The sequence below is a fragment of the Euprymna scolopes genome, chromosome 1 (genome assembly GCF_053919585.1).
Source record: "Euprymna scolopes isolate OS-2025 chromosome 1, ASM5391958v1, whole genome shotgun sequence".
Classification (NCBI taxonomy): Eukaryota; Metazoa; Mollusca; class Cephalopoda; order Sepiida; family Sepiolidae; genus Euprymna; species Euprymna scolopes.
In genome coordinates this window covers 95,382,493-95,400,537 of record NC_136482.1, presented here as the reverse complement: position 1 = coordinate 95,400,537, position 18,045 = coordinate 95,382,493, and the positions used below count along the sequence as shown (strand labels likewise).

Genomic DNA, 18,045 nt, shown 5'->3' with positions numbered 1-18,045 from the left:
TATGATGATGGTGTCAGTACTAATTTAATAAAATAATAATATTCCATCATAAATATGATGATGGTTTCAGTACTAATTTAATAAAATAATAATATTCCCTCATAAATATGATGATGGTTTCAGTACTAATTTAATAAAATAATAATATTCCGTCATAAATATGATGATGGTTTCAGTACTAATTTAATAAAATAATAATATTCCATCATAAATATGATGATGGTGTCAGTACTAATTTAATAAAATAATAATATTCCATCATAAATATGATGATGGTTTCAGTACTAATTTAATAAAATAATAATATTCCCTCATAAATATGATGATGGTTTCAGTACTAATTTAATAAAATAATAATATTCCATCATAAATATGATAATGGTTTCAGTACAAATTTAATAAAATAATAATATTCCATCATAAATATGATAATGGTTTCAGTACTAATTTAATAAAATAATAATATTCCATCATAAATATGATGATGGTTTCAGTACTAATTTAATAAAATAATAATATTCCATCATAAATATGATGATGGTTTCAGTACTAATTTAATAAAATAATAATATTCCATCATAAATATGATGATGGTTTCAGTACTAATTTAATAAAATAATAATATTCCCTCATAAATATGATAATGGTTTCAGTACTAATTTAATAAAATAATAATATTCCCTCATAAATATGATAATGGTTTCAGTACTAATTTAATAAAATAATAATATTCCCTCATAAATATGATGATGGTTTCAGTACTAATTTAATAAAATAATAATATTCCATCATAAATATGATAATGGTTTCAGTACTAATTTAATAAAATAATAATATTCCATCATAAATATGATAATGGTTTCAGTACTAATTTAATAAAATAATAATATTCCATCATAAATATGATGATGGTTTCAGTACTAATTTAATAAAATAATAATATTCCCTCATAAATATGATAATGGTTTCAGTACAAATTTAATAAAATAATAATATTCCATCATAAATATGATGATGGTTTCAGTACAAATTTAATAAAATAATAATATTCCCTCATAAATATGATAATGGTTTCAGTACAAATTTAATAAAATAATAATATTCCATCATAAATATGATGATGGTTTCAGTACTAATTTTCAGAAATGTACAAACTGCAATATGCAGAAGGATACAATGGCTGAAATATATTATTCTGATTATTTAGACGACTGTTCTCATCTTGATTGTTATTTGCACAATGTTTCAGCTGATGTAACCTCCAACCTTCTTCAGGTGTATCTTGTCAAACTCAGAAATCTGCACAGAATTTCAAACAGAACCTTTATTCATGGGAGTAGCATGTTTTTATTCTATCAGCCATGACCAGGCAGAAGTCTTAAAATTCACAATTTCATTTTTTGTATCACCTGTGCTGAGGATTGAACCTTCAACCTCCAGAAGTGTGTCATTTACAACTGAATTTTACCTATTACTTTATCCATTACACCATTGGTTCTTGTGGCTGAAATAGTTCATATGTGATGAGTTTATAAAGGTTACATAATCATCAGCTGCTTTTCCCCAAACTCAGCATTCCTTAAGTTTAATGGCAAGAAGAAATCCAAAGCAACCGAAACAATATATACTTGGATAAACAGAAGATTGGTGTAAGTTTCGAGTTTCCTTCTTGACTAGTTGCTTTATCAAGGCTTGAGGGTAGTCTACCCTAATATTTCTCCTTTAGCTAGGGGTAGAAGAGATGATTCATACCTTGCCTAAGGATATTAGACAAGTGAAGTTTTTAATCATGTTAACTTTAAAGCTTTGGTAACTGTAATTTCCAAATGGTCACACATTTAAATACAAATATAAATAACACAAAAGGGAGTTGAGCTGACATAGAACAGACAAACGAAACAGCTAGTTTTATATAATACTAGCCTGGGTTCCCGGTGTTGTCCAGGTGTTTGGAAGTATGTGTTGAGCATTAAAAAAAAAGTGTCAGTAGGCAGGCGGGCAGGCTTGAACGCATGGTGTGAAGGCAGAAAAGAAAGTGAAAGAAAATCTGACGTCTTACCTCTACTCCATGATGCGACCGGAAGTTTGGAACGTTAAAATTAGGCAAAGTCAATCCAACCGATATGATGACTTGCAAAAATGGCTCACAAAAAAAATCAACATCTCCTTGTAGAAAACTGCCCAGTTGAAGGTGAAGGAATTAATATTTTTGCCCAATTTTTCAATATTTGTCGTCCGAGACATCAAGCTTCAAAATGATACTGATATCGTGAAAATCTGTCGCCTCTGCCAAAAGTTTTAGGCAGACATACAAACATACATATGTACATGCATATATTTAAACAGATCTATATAATAGACTAGAAAGGGGTACCCGGCGTTGCCTTGGTGTTTGGAGACGTGTGTGTGGTTTTGGGTAAATCCAAACTCCGGGGAGTGGGGGGGGGGGGTAAAATAAAAAAAAAAGTTTTGGTAGGTGAGTATGAGGATCGAACCCGAACCCTTGAAGCAAAGTTGGAAATGAAAGTGAAAAAAAGATGTACGACATTAACCACTGGGCCACGGAGACATACAAGAGAAATACATTTGAATTCATTTATTTAACTATTGACAGGTGGCAGCAATAAAAGTTAACTCTGCTGCTTCTATTTGACCTAATTATTGAGGTCAAATAGAAGTCACGCAGTTAACTTGGGTTTGTTTACCCAACTTTGACTGGTTTTTTCCCCAACAAATATTGGGGAGGGGGAAACCAGCTCCCCATTTTCCAGACTGATTAGCAATTGTCTGATATAAGAGGACTTTGTCCCCACATTGATTAAAGCTGATTGCTTCTGGACGTTTCCCAGCGTGATGCAGAGAACACGTCCGTTTGAGTTTAGTTTAACTTTATTTATACTAAAAAGCAGGACAGACAGGCGACAACCATTGTAAGAAAGTAATAAAGAATGCAAGAGAGTTGTATGCTCAATCTGTTAAGTCCAAAGTAGCTGAGCAGTGGCTTGGTTCCCACCAGTTTTGGCAAATAGCAAACAGAATCATGAACAGAAGCGTGTGCTCCATCCCAACTATTATCAATGGACCTGAGGTAATCTCGTCAGCATCAGACAAAGCCAAACTCTTTGTCAAGAACTTTGCAGCTAATTCAACCCTTTGCGATCAAGGCTGCCAACCCCCAATATTTCCTCCTGTATCAGAAAACACGCTATGTGATATACGTATATCTGTATGTGATGTTGCCAAGCTAATCAAAAACCTTGATTCCAGTAAAGCAACTGGCCCTGACGGTATTCCAATTATAGTACTCAAAAAACTTCAACCTGAACTAGCGCCCATACTTACAAAACTGTTTAAACGTTGTCTTAAGGAGAATAGTTTCCCATCTCCCTGGAAAATTTCATCAGTATGCCCTGTATTTAAGAATTCAGGTGATCGCTCATCCCCCTCTCAGTACAGGCCAATAAGTCTCCTGTGCGTCATGAGTAAGTTGCTGGAATCTGTGTTAAATACAGAAGTAATCAACCATCTCAACAAAAATAACCTTCTTAGTGACACTCAATATGGTTTCCGTTCTGCTAGATCTACAGCAGATGTGCTTACAGTTATATCTCATAGGATTAGTGGATCTCTCGACGGAGGCCACATTTCTAGGGCAATTGCTCTTGACATATCTAAGGCCTTTGATAGGGTATGGCATAAAGGTTTACTTCATAAGATCTCTAGCTATGGTATTGCTGGAAATGTCTTCTCAATTATTAAATCATTTCTTTCTGATAGGTTCATAAGAGTAGTAGTTGAGGGGCAAAAATCAGAAGCTCACAGTATTAATGCCGGTGTCCCTCAGGGGTCCATCCTGGGCCCAACTCTTTTCCTGATCTACATTAATGATCTTCCAAATCACATCCTTACATCATTTGTAGACATCTATGCTGACGACACTACCATTTATGGTAGCACATCTAAGACAGTAAACGACCAAGTTCTCTCCAATTCTCTCCTCTGATCTTGAGCACGTAGTACAATGGGGTAAGGAGTGGCTGGTTACTTTTAATGCATCTAAAACCAAGCTTCTCTCTTTACATCATCAACATTCTGATCCCCATCTGGCATCAATTGAAATGAATGGCTCTCGTCTTCAGGAGGCCTCAAGTTTTGACAAACTTCTTGGCTTGACCATTACTCCTGATCTTAAATGGAACACGTACATCAAATCTGTTGCCAAGGCCGCTGGAAAAATGGTGGGATCTTTCTATCGATCCGGTAGATATCTCACTGCTGATGCTATTCTCTATCTATATAAGAGCCAGGTACGTCCAAGGATGGAATACTGTTGCCACATCTGGGCAGGAGCTGCTAGAAAGGACTTGGCCTGCCTTGATAGAGTTCAAAATAGACTTCGTAGCCTCGTAGGAGATGTCCTTTTCTCTTCCTTGCAACCTTTATCTCACAGAAGAGATGTTGCGAGTTTGTCTCTGATGTATCGTTATTTTCATGGAAAGTGTTCGAATGAGCTTCAATCTATGGTCCCCCCTCGCCAAACTTTCACAAGAAACACTCGTCTAGCTGTAAACACTATCAATAATTCCCCCCACTCTTTATCTGTACCTAAACCTAAACGTAGATTCCATGAACAAAGCTTCTTTCTTAGAACTGCACGCCTGTGGAATTGTCTTCCGTTTTCCTGCTTTCCGGCTGACTACAATATGGTTGTCTTCAAGTCTAATGTAAATAAGTTCTTGACGAGCCGTTCCATATAAGTTATCAACTTTACCAAATTTTCATTACTAATGATTACTATAATGTCCAATTTCTACTGTACACTCTTTAACCCTTATCCTTGAGTGACCTCTTGGCCTTGATAATGTGGTGATGCCTATGTGTAAAAAAAAAAAAAAAAAAAGACAGCGAAATAGCGTGAATCTCATAAAAGTCAACGTAAATAAATGTAGAGGCGACCCGCGTTCCCAAATCATAGATATTATTATCTAGCGGGTAGATAAATAGTTCTAAGCCATCGTAACCCCCACGGAGCGTGCGAAAAAAGCCTTTGCGAGACATACAAAAAATGGTCACACACATTTTGCCTTTTATATATATATAGAAGATTGAACTAAATTTCAGGAGATAAGTAAACAAGGCTCTTTTTAGTGTATGTGTGTATGTATATATATATATATATATATATATATATTAGTGTTGTGCCGATGAATCGGAATCGGGAATCGGTTAAATCGGTAATTTTCGGGGAATCGGAATCGGCATCGGAATCGGAAAAATTTGTGTATAATTTCCGATTCCAAAATCGATTCTTTGAATATTTTTCAAAAGTTAATTTTCAATTGCTTGTACCGATTATAAATATTTATTTCTTTTAAACTATTAGTAAAACTAAACTCTATAGATCTACGTACTCGTTATAGAATGAAGTTCTCATAACAAAATCACGTAATTTCATTAAATAGTTTTTGTTTTACGCTCCCTTGACTAATTATCGCAGTTTTTTTAGGAAGATTCTGAATTTCCCAAATCGCTTTTACGGCATAAAATAAAAAACTATTTGATGAAATTACGTGATTTTTTTATGAGAACTTCATTCCATAACGAGTACGTAGAATATATATATTTTTTTTTTTTTCGTTTTTTAACATAGTGTAAACTGCACAAGCACCCTTTTTTAATACGTGAAGACAGTTTAGAGCTTCATCCTAGATCTAAAAATAATTTGGTTTTTAGTGGGTTTACAAATATCGTCCAAAAGTAGAATTTCAATGAGGGGGGACTTTTAAATGTAAATATAATTTCTTTTTCATATATATATATATATATATATATATATATATATATATATATATCTCACGGAGGCCTCGGCTTCAGACGGCATTGGCGCCGTCGTAGCAATCCTTAAGTATAAACATAAACAATACCGGCAGAATCAAAGAAAATCACACTGGAAGCATATTTCAAATTAAATCAAAGGCCAAGCCTTTTCACAATTTTGCCCATTCCTTGTTGGTCCCCCCGATTTATCGGAGAGGGACTATAGTTTTCAGTGGCGTTCGTCCGTTCGTTCGTCCGTTCGTCCGGATGGTTCCCGGATAACCGTCCATTACCTTTTTCTGAAATTTTGCCACAAGTTGTACTCCAATACGTAGATGTGCACAACATCGAGTTTTTTTTTAAGAAAACTCTCGTTGCTCCCCCAGGGGCTGAAAATGGGTCAAAAATGCCCAAAATGGCAAAAATGACACTTTTGGCCCCATAACTTTTTTCCCGTCCATTAGATTTTACTGAAACTTGTCCAAAATGTGAAGGCAATTGTTGCAAATGTAAATTCAGTATCGCTGACCCTGGCAAAACTCTGGTTTGCGCCCCCCGGGAACTTTTATGGCTAAAAACTACCCCTTTTTTAGGCTCATTTTTTCATATTTGTCTAAACACTCATGATTAGAAAATATATATATATATATATAAAACGATTAGGAATTTAAAATAGACGGTCAGTTTCACAAATAAATATAACGTAACATGAGCTGTAGTGTGTTACCAATTTTAAATTATGTGCGCTTATTGGGGATAGGGTGTCTACTTTTTAAGCGATTACACATGGTTTTACAACGTTGCAAACCGAACTTAATTTAGTGGGAAACACTTTAGTTAATATCCATAAAGAATTAGGATGGCCAGAAATGATGATCATTTTACGTTAAATTTATATTCGAAACTGATCTTACACTCTAAATTCTAAATGATCGCTTTTCTTTCCGCCAACTAAAAAAATGTTCTAACACGTAATCTATAAAAGTAATATTTCATTTTGGAATAGGGATTTAGCTGCGAGAGAAAGCACAGAAAGCTCATGCAATCTCACGTTAAAAATGGTTTTCATAATAGTAATATTATTATTTAGACATTCGTTCGTAACAATGAGATGTGGCTTTGCTAAGTGGCGTTGTTAAATATATTGTCCTTACATCGTTTTCTTATTTTGCCTACCAATCTTCGAATATTTTCCACTATTCATGTAAGTAGCATGTTATACAGTAAATACGAACTTGTACAATATAGCTTTGTTTTAAAATCAAAATAAATGTTTTGTTGTGTTACAATTTTTAATCAATTACAAGGCAAACATTTGAGATAAAATATACGCGGACATTAACCAGGGGTTTATGTAATAATTTGAAAATTTACGAAAAAACAAACGAAAAAAATCTCTAATTAAATATGTATAAATTTTACAAGAATCGGAATCGGGAATCGGATCGGAATCGGAAATTTTGAACGGAATCGGAATCGGAATCGGGAAAAATTTTGGCATCGTCCCATCACTAATATATATATATATATATATATATATATATATATATGAAATTTATTTATACAAAAATTGATGGCTACATATGTGCATACATGTTTCTGTAATCACCCGCATTGGGGAATTACGTCTTCAGGCCAAGAATTATCGTTGAGAAGACGTAATCCCACAACACGGGTGATTACAGAAACATGTATGCACATATGTAGCCATCAATGTTTGTATAAATAAATTTCATGTACCTGCTCTGTTTACTCATTGAGAACTCTTTGCTAGACACATGTTGTTTCATTGGATGTACTTCTAGGAAACTAAACTCTTCTGGCTATATATATATATTAGTGATTGGAGAATTCTAATATTTTTCCCGATTCTGTTACAATTACAGATTCTGTTCTCAATTCTAATACAATTAACTATTCTGATTCCAAAATATCTTAAAAACGGAATACTTTCAGTTGGTAGGGTGGGGGTGCAGGTAGTGGAAAGTCCTCATCTACTTTTATAAATTTTTTATTAATTTAGCAAAACTTAATATTTTCCATTTAAGCATCATTACCAAGATTTTTGGGAGATTTCCATCTTGATTTTTCACATTACCCAGCAATAGAAAATTAAATTAAAAAGAAAAAAGTCAAAGAATCAGGCTCAAATTTTTCCAATACTGATTCCGATACCTGAAAAAGTTATAATTTTGATTAATTGTCCCAACATTAATATATATATAGCATGATGACGTTGACTCATTGGTTTTCATTAGATCACTAAAGTTAATCAATGTTGAGCCTGGTCAGTATCAAATGGGTGACCATTTGGGACTCAGGCACTTAATGTAGGAGGATATCAACAGCAAGATCTGCAAAAATCTAACGTCATCTCCTGTGACGGGGATATACAAACAACTGGAGATCATGTGAATTTGATGTTCCCATGAACCTTCCTCCTTTAGAGGAAACTGGTTCAACCCATCCAGGATGAATGTTGCTTCGGTATGGCATATATATATATATATATATATATATATATATATGAAATTCTATGTTTAATGTACTCCATATTTTTTTATTGTGTGTGTGTGTGTGTGTGTATGTATATATATATATATATATATTAAAAAAAAAAATCTTCCTCTCCTTTTCTCTCTTACCTTCCCTCTCTGTCCTGCTCTAACCAAGTCTGTCGACCTGTTCCACAAATCCCAATCCTCAACATGAAATACCTCCAGAAAAATAACACGTGTAAACCCCATCCTCCAGCATAGACCCCTACTACCATGTCTCCTTCTTCAATATCAGGGGTCTACGTTCCAACCTTCCAGAGGTTGAAACCCAATTACAGGAGACAAAACCAGACATATTCTTCCTAAATGAAACTGGCATTAGGCTGACCGCTTCCCTTGACGAATTCATAATTAAAGGATACTCTAACTTAACATCTAAATCTGACCCCCAAGATCGTCATGGACATGGAATATGTGCTTACATTAAAGATGGCTTTCCGTGTGGTAGGAGACCCTAATTTACCTTATATGTGCTTCCGGGTTGCACTTGCTTACACCACTGCATTTATATTTACTCTCTATCGCCCCCACAACAGCGGAGTTACTATCCTTAAGAGCATATCTGAAAAAATTGACCACATCCTGTTTGCTCACCCTTCAGCTAACATCCACATTTGTGGTGACTTCAATGTGCACAATGCGGAATGGCTAACCCACTCTAACAAGACAGATGATGAGGGGAGGTTCTGTCATGATTTTGCCATTGCCTATGACCTCACCCAGATTGTCCATGAACCCACCCGAGTGCCCGATACTTCCGATCAGTATGCTAGCCTTTTACACCTTTTTCTCACAACTTCCCCTGAGCTATGTTCAAGTTTTGTTCTGTCTTCTCTGGGATCTTCTGACCACGTAGATAAAGATAAAAACGAAATGCAATAAGTCTGGAGATGTACCTCTCTACCGTACTGTATATCGATTCTCTACCACTGACTGAGATAGCTTCCATACACTTATATCTGATCTACCACAGCATTCCATGTTTAAAAAAGATGTGTCCTCTATAGTATCAGACCTGACCGAATGGCTAATTGTAGGCATAGACCGATTCATATCATCCAAAAAATTCCAACAAAAACCTAACAGCCAGCCATGGTTCTCCCCAGAATGCACTGCTACCATCGCGCACAGAAATCACTTTTTCCATAGCTACCAATATAATAGATGCACTGAGACTAAAGCTGCCTTCAGGACTGCCAGCAACCACTGCAAAAGAGTAATAAAAAATGCAAGAGAGCTTTATGCTCAGTCCGCTAAATCCAAAGTAGCTGAGCAGCGGCTTGGTTCCTACCAATTTTGGCAAATAGCAAACAGGATCCTGAACAGAAGCGTACATTCTATCCCAACCATCATCAATGGACCTGAGGTCATCTCGTCAGCATCAGACAAGGCCAAACTATTTGCCAAGAACTTTGCAGCTAATTCTACCCCATGTGACGAAGGCCATCAACTCCCCGTATTCCCTCTTATAACAGACAACACACTATGCAACATACAAATATCTGTGCGTGAGGTCGCCAAGCTAATCAAGAACCTTGATTCCAGTAAAGCAACTGGCCCTGACGGAATTCCAATCATTGTGCTGAAAAAGCTTCAACTAGAACTTGCCCCCATACTTACAAAACTGTTTAAGTGTTGCCTTAAAGAGAAGTGCTCCCAACACCCTGGAAAACCTCATCAGTATGCTTTGTATTTAAGAATTTAGGTGATAAGTCATCTCCCTCTCAGTACAGACCAATAAGTCTCCTGAGTGTCATGAGTAAGCTGCTGGAATCCATATTAAATAGAGAAGTAGTCAACCACCTCAGCAGAAATAGCCTTCTTACTGACATGCAATATGGTTTCCGTTCTGCCAGATCTACAGCAGATGTGCTAACGGTTATATCTCATAGGATTAGCGAATCTCTTGACAAAGGTTTCCTCTGTAGGGCAATTGTTCTTGACATATCAAAGGCCTTCGATAAGGTATGGCATAAGGGCCTATTTCACAAGATTTCCAGCTACGGTATAACTGGAAATGTTTTCTCGATCATAAAATCATTTCTCTCCGATAGGCTCATAAGAGTAGTAGTTGATGAGCAGTTAATGCTGGAGTCCCTCAGGGGTCCATCCTAGGCCCAACTCTCTTCCTGATATACATCAATGACCTCCCAAAACACATACTTAAATCATTCATTGACATCTATGCTGATGACACGACCATCTATGGCAACACATCAAAGGCCGTAAATGACAAAGTTCTCTCAGATTCTCTCTCCTCTGATCTTAAGCGTGTGGTACAGTGGGGGAGGAGGTGGCTGGTTACTTTTAATGCATCTAAAACCAAGCTCCTATCTTTACATCAACGCTCTGATCCCCATCTTGTATCAATTGATATGGGTGGCTTTCGTTTAGGGGAAGCTCCATGTTTTGATAAGCTTCTGGGCTTGACCTTTACCCCTGACCTGAAATGGAATACGTACATCAAGCTAGTTGCCAAGATCGCTGGAAAAATGGTAAGATCCTTCTACCGCTCCAAAAGATATCTCACCCCTGATGCAATTCTCTATCTGTATAAAAGCCAAGTACCTCCAAGGATGGAGTACTGCTGCTACGTCTGGGCAGGAGCTGCTAAAAACACCCTATCCTGCCTTGACAGAGTACAAAATAGGCTCGTGGCCTAGTGGGTGATGCCCTTTTCTCCTTCCTGCAACCTCTCTCCCACAGGAGAGATGTTGCGAGCTTGTCTTTGTTTTATCGTTACTACCATGGCAGGTGTTAGTCTGAACTCCAATCTCTGGTCCCCGCGTCGCCAATCTTTCACGATAAACACCCGCCTGGCTGAAACCACTGTCAAAAATTTTCCCCACTCTTATTTGTGCCAAAATCAAAACATACATTCCATGAACAAAGCTTCTTTCTTAGAAGTGCACGCCTGTTCCGGTTGCCTGTTTCCCACCTGACTACAACCTGGATGTCTTCAAGTCCAATGTGAACAAATTCCTGATGAACCGCCTCCTTAAGTAAGACACTTTATCAGATCTCCAAAACTAACGTACTGTACACACAATAACCCTTATCCCCGAGTGGCTTCCGTGCCTTGATAAGTGGTGACTACCTTGTAAAAATATATATATATATATATATATATGTCTGTGTATGTCTATAATATATACTTCACTATTTTATTTCGGTCCATTTAATGCTTTTCTTGCAATTATTAGTAGGCAGTCTGTTGACTTTGTGACTTGTTTGTAATTAATATTAAAATTAATAAACAAGCTACATAGAGATGGTACAACTGATGTGCGCCTGATAATTGCTAGAAAAACAGACCAGCGTGATATGTATATATAAAGTAAGGTATCCACTTATGTTTTGTGGGTACAAGAAAATCCAATCAAAAACAATAAAATACAGAAATCTGTAAGTAACCGTTTCATTACTCGGTTCTTGATTGGACATTATAAAATGAGTGAATACGAAAGCTTGAGGTGTTTGATCATTATCCTTTGTATCTGTTGGCAGCAGTTGATCTCAAATGCTGTTGTTGTTCTCATTGCAACATATCCTCTCTGCAACAAGCTCTCCTCTCGAGACGTCTTCACTGGTTTATTCATGTTCTTTGTTGCCGCCCAGATGCTTTCATTCACAAAGTCATTGAATCAATTCCTCCTAAGGGTTGAAAAAAAAAAAAAAAAAAAAACAATGCAGAGGTTAGCTGAAAACCTGGCTCAGAACGGTGAAACATGATGCCGAGTTGATTCTGGGTCCTCACCGGAATCATGATTGGCTAATACTGTATCTACAACTGTGGTGGACCATTGCACTTGTCAGAATTTCTTTGTAACATGGCAAATTCTCTGGATGGAGCTAGCCCAAGCGCTCTAAGGTGAATGCCAAGTAAACAAGTAAGTACTGATATTAACTTGCTTCATAATGTTCAATCAAGAACCTATCAGAGACTAATCGACCAAACAATGACTTACAGATTTCTATATTTTATTGTTTTTGCTTTTAGTTTATTGCAGGTTCATTCTAAGCATATATATATATATATATATATATATATATATATATATATATTTTTTTTTTTTTTTTTTTTTTTTAAAAGATTTATATTGCACATTATAAAAAAAAAATATGTAAACATTTTTTTACATTTATTGAAAAAAAAAAAAAAAATGTATTTGTTGATCTTTATCATTGCTGCTCTATGATTCTCTCTAGAATGAGTATTCAATCATGGAGAGGGCCAGCAGCCCTGATGACTGGAACGACTTATGTAAGTGGGATCTTCTCTTTCAGACTCTTCATTAGGTTATTTTTCTCTTTTTCCATTTTCACAAAATGTAAAATGCGTTTAAATGTTTTCGACATAATAACCAAAGCTCATATTTGAGACAACGCTATCTTATTACTAAAAACAAATTTGATTCAGCATTACTCAAATTTGTAATTTTTACTGAACAGTGATATCTGCCCCAGCCTTTTATTAAAAAAAATTAAAACAAGTTTGGGGTGCAATGTATGATATAATGGATACTGATTCAGACTATGGAAATGGCTGAGCAGAATTCAAATTCAATTATATCTGTTAAATTCACTTGAACAGTAATACTTTTTACAAAAGGTATAATTAACCCTCCCCATCTGTGAATAAAACTTGTGTTCAGTGAATTGCTTACAATAGGTGTTCTGTTTTAGCTCTGCATAACCCAAGAGAGGTTGATATGCTGTAAAACAGAAGCAAAGAAGCAATAAACAAACAAACTTTTGTCGTTTATCAGATTGTAACTTGCATATCAGTGACCAATTTTCTTCGAAAACCCTAATACAAGGTCCACTATAACTAACTGCATAAATGTATTTCAACATCATGAATGTTACACAAAAGAAATATGCAACTGTAATATAGAAACTAGCAAAGGGTACATGTAAGTTTTTGTAACATAAAATGTGATTATTAAAGCTCTGTGATTTGGGTTTGCAGTATCTCTTCCTGAAATTGTCAAGTGAACGTAGACCTCTGTGAATTGTGTAGATGAGATTTTATGTTGAATAATGTTTTACAATGATTAGATTGTTAGTTTTACATTATTTATGTTCTTGACATGCTACTATTATTGCTGTCCTTATGGGAAGTGTCTTTAATTTCAATCATAACTCCACCATTACTTTATGATTATTTATTTAGATCAGACAATAAAATTAAATTTGTCTCTAGTAATAGGACATCGTGATCTTAAATATGTATTCCCAGTAATTTTATTTTTTTTAATATCTCAGATTTAAGTTCTATTATTATTATTATTATTATTATTTGAATAAATAATCATAAAGAATGAAATGATGAATCATAAGTTTATTTCCATGTCTGATAATTTATAATAGCTAACTTTAGTAATTTTGTTGCAATGTAAACTATTTTGATTAATGTGGCAATATAAAAAATATTTTTTAAATAATATATGTATTTTTTTTTTTTTTTTTAATTTAAAAAAAATATTTTTGTGAAAATAAATTAAAGAGAAAAAAAATTCACTTATTGCTGTCACTTTCTCTCTTGCTATTGAAGTGCAACTTTATCTAATTCTCATTGGTCAGGGTATTCTTTCCTTCATTCTTTTTTAGATAATTCCAAAATTTCTTAGATATGAAACCTATGCATAAATAATACCATTCCCTCTCTTTCTTACTGTCTCTTGCTCTTCCATATATATATATATATATATATATATATATATATATATATATATATTCAAAAGAAACTCTTAATCATTTATACACAAAGAAAACAAAATACAGTTTAAATCCTAGGGATATTAACTATTGCAGATTTAGAAATTGTTAAATAGAATTACCGCTGAAAAATTTACAAATACAAAAAGGATTCAACTATATCAATAATTTAACATAATCAGAGGACATTACCTTAATGTATGAAAAAAAAAAAATATATATATATATATATATATATATATTGCTGTGTAAACATTTTTTTATGAATTAAAAAACATAACAAAACTTAATTCTCTAAATAGAAATTAGCATATATTGAGATATCAAAATAATTAAGTTAAAAAAAACAACACTTTTTTTAATTATTTATTAAAAAAAAAATATTATCTTCAGATCATTGTCATTTCAGCCGATGTGCTCTCCAGTCTTCTTCATGCATATTGTTAAATATGATGAAGGTTGATTATTTCTGTCTGTATTAAAATCCAATGAATTAAGATTTTGATGTTTCTTTTTAAATACATAAAGACTCTTAGATCGTGTGATATTAGTGGTCGTCACTTTAAAAATAAATGTCACATTATTTGATCATCTGATTTAAGAGAGGAATACAATTTACAAATCATATTTTATTCACTGTAAATGAACAATACAAATGAAGATTAGAAAGCACATCAGCCAAAACGTGGTATTAATATCAACATTGTTTCAGACAATGGTCACAAAAACATATAACAATTAATCTATTATTGTTAGTAATAAACGTTATGACTATTTTGGGCATCTGCTTTATCAGCTTATTTGCTGCTGCTTTTCAGCTTGCACAGTATTATAATTGTTTCATTTATAGCATTGATTTTTAATATGAAGGTAATGTTTCATTCTTAGTTTATAGTGGCTTAGTGAAATTAAACAATTAAATGTATTTCTTGTAATAGGAAATATTAAATAATACATATTATTTATTGAAACGCTTTTAGTCTGAAGTTTAATATGTGAACATTAAAATTGTTTTCATATGCAGATATATTATTAGAGTTAAACAAAACTATTTTTAAAGTGTTAAACTTTTCAATTTATTTTTTTTTTTTTTGTCCGAATTAGAATGACTGCAAAATTAGGAACAGTGAATTATATAAAAGCATGAATATATCAAGAATTGTTTTAGATACCATTTTTGCTCGAACTATTTTGGCTTTTATTTGAAAGCTAAGATATTTAATTCACTTTCTATTAAAGAGGGATTTAAATGTATTTAATAAATGAATTTGTTTTTAATAAAATTAACAGATTTTTACATGTTTTAAAATTTACCAGATCTAGATTCTTTAAAAAAAATGTTTAATGTCTAACAAATAGTAATTTTCCTTTTTTTTTTTCTTTAGCTCTTTAAAAAAAATCTATTCTTGAGATAAAGAATTCAATTTGTATACCTAGTTTAGCAAATACTTAATATGACATATAATTTAAAACATAAACCCGTGTATATATGCCTTTGTCATTTTATTTAAATTATAACTGGAGATTTTAAATTAGAGAAAAATGTCACAATCTAATTATTTTGTTAAAAAATACTTAAAAGTTCTTTAAGCTACTATGATATTTTATATCATCTTCCTGCTGGTTTATTTTTCAATATAGCTTATTATTAAACTTTATAAGTTTTTTCTCAATTTTCTAGCATTTTTCTTGCAATCATAACAATAATACTAATACTGATAAAAACAAAAATCTAAATATTGAATTTCAAGTAAAATCAATAGTATCTTTTTAATTATCACATTGCAGTAATGAATACCTCCAAAGATTACGAAAAATGATAGGGCAAAAAATTAATTATTAACGAAAAGTTTTCAAAGACAAATAATGAAAATTAAGTTTTGCTAAAAAGAAACCAGAGTTAGAATCGTAATAAAGAAGGTAATTATTTTCTGAAAACTTTGAAAATCTTAGGTTAATTCAGTAAAACTTATTTTTTGTAATTTTTGGATATCTTCATTGCTATGTCATCACAATTAAGTAGATACCATTGGTTCTACTTGAAATTCAGTATTTCGAATTTCGCTATTATAACGAAGGAGCACCGAACAAAATCAGAAAAATATTTTGATATATACATATTTGAAATATGAAAACAAATACATTCTAATACATTGATTAGAAATAATAATTTAAAAATTTTTAACTTGTACTTTTAAAATAAATTTGTTTGGATTTAAAATAGCAATCTTCAAGTCTTAAACTATGACTTCAACATCAGTTTTTATGTCTATGATATTCTCTTTGTCAGTGTCTTTCTTCTTTCTGAACAGGTCTTGCTGGCTCTCCAATAAGCCAAAAGAACTGGATCAACCATTCAGACAACGGTAATCCCTCACCCCTTGTAATCTCTCAGAAATACAAGAAATTGCAAAGTGACATGTTTAATGTTTATGCAGAAATTAAGATAGGTGAAAGTAAATAAAATATTTTGGGTTAAATGGATGTGAGGCATTGCAAAATGGGCAATGTTCAAAAGCACATATTTTGTTTTAACACCATTTTTTTTTTTTTGTCTGGTTGAATTCTGGATAAAGCAATAGGGTATATACACAAATTTATGACTTACCTTTAATTAGTATTGGGATGATTAATTGGAATTGGGAATCTGAAAAATCTTAACTTTTTGGTGTATCGGTATCAGAATTGAAAAAATTTGCATCTATTTTCCGATGCCAAAAAACAATTCTTTTAATTATCTTTTTTATTTGATTTTTTTGAACCAAAATCTTCCATTGCTGGTAGTAACAATAAAATAATAAATATTTATTGATTTTTAAACTACCAGTAAAACTAAAATCTATAGATTACCACCCACAAGTGCGTTTTTAATTTTGTAGAAAATATATCCGCATTTAAGATGTGCTTTTACAAAAATCAGGAAAAAATAACCCTGTAGTTAAATATTTAGAGATTTATAAAGAATCGGAATCAGGAATTTAATACAGAATTGGTAATTGTATCGGAATCAAGAAAAATTTTGGAATCGTCCCATCACTATTCACTAGTTTTCATTTTAAAAAGAGGAGGGGTTCAAAAAGTTCCACCTAAAAAAAGTACATAATTTTATTTATAAGCATGTTTTGTTATATGCTCTATCCATTTATGACAGATTTTTTAAAAAATACTTCATAAAATTTTGGCTTTTAATTTTGAATTTTTCATTATTAAATTTGATCACCTGCTGGCTAACATGAAATTAGATAAAGATTTAATGTTTTCAAAAACTATCAATTTGTCAGTAAATTTACTTTTTAAAAAATATTTTTGATATTAAAAAAAATATTAGATTATAGTAAAAAAAAATATTTTTTATATTGAATTTTTCACAAGAAAAATCTTTAAATTCATCATAAGCGATAAAGAATGAATAATAAATCAGTGTTGAGACGAGATGTGTCTTTTTAGTTCTGGGATGTTTCAAATCTATTTGATCCAATATTTTATATTAAAGGATGTTTCAAATCTATTTGATCCAATATTTTATATTAAAGGATGTTTCAAATCTATTTGATCCAATATTTTATATTAAAGGATGTTTCAAATCTATTTGATCCAATATTTTATATTAAAGGATGTTTCAAATCTATTTGATCCAATATTTTATATTAAAGGATGTTTCAAATCTATTTGATCCAATATTTTATATTAAAGGATGTTAACTTTAAAAAAAAAATTTTTTTTTGTTTTTATATATGATAATAGAATGGCTGTATAATATTTAATAAACCAACCACTGATCGCCATTGTAGTAAAATTATATGATTATATAACTGGGAATATTGTTAATCAGAGTTAGATATCTTTGCATTTAAAGTTGGTTAAATTGCATGCATGCTTTTAAACTGAAGTATTTTGTTGACACGGACCTTTGAAATGAATACTCATTTATCTAAAAGAAGCAAAGAGA

The 18,045-nt window shown here is 32.6% G+C and overlaps 1 protein-coding gene across 24 annotated transcripts in view; it reads left to right on the top strand.

Annotated features, from left to right (window-relative positions):
* Window positions 1–18,045, top strand: part of LOC145252331 (GATOR2 complex protein WDR59-like) — a 220,693-nt gene that overhangs the window by 102,377 nt on the left and 100,271 nt on the right. For 9 of the 24 annotated variants that reach the window (XR_013863756.1, XR_013863755.1, XR_013863758.1 and 6 more), the window contains exons 22-23: window positions 12,585–12,639; window positions 16,409–16,462. The exons of 11 other annotated variants lie outside the window; for them this stretch is intronic. Coding sequence is in view for 8 of the 13 variants with exons in the window: in XM_080112896.1 (XP_079969022.1) it covers window positions 12,585–12,639; window positions 16,409–16,462 (109 nt within the window). In the remaining 5 variants the exon portion in view is untranslated. The remainder of the gene's footprint in view (window positions 1–12,584; window positions 12,640–16,408; window positions 16,463–18,045) is intronic. 4 more of the 24 variants (XR_013863759.1, XM_080112913.1, XM_080112888.1 and 1 more) reach the window with 1 other exon arrangement.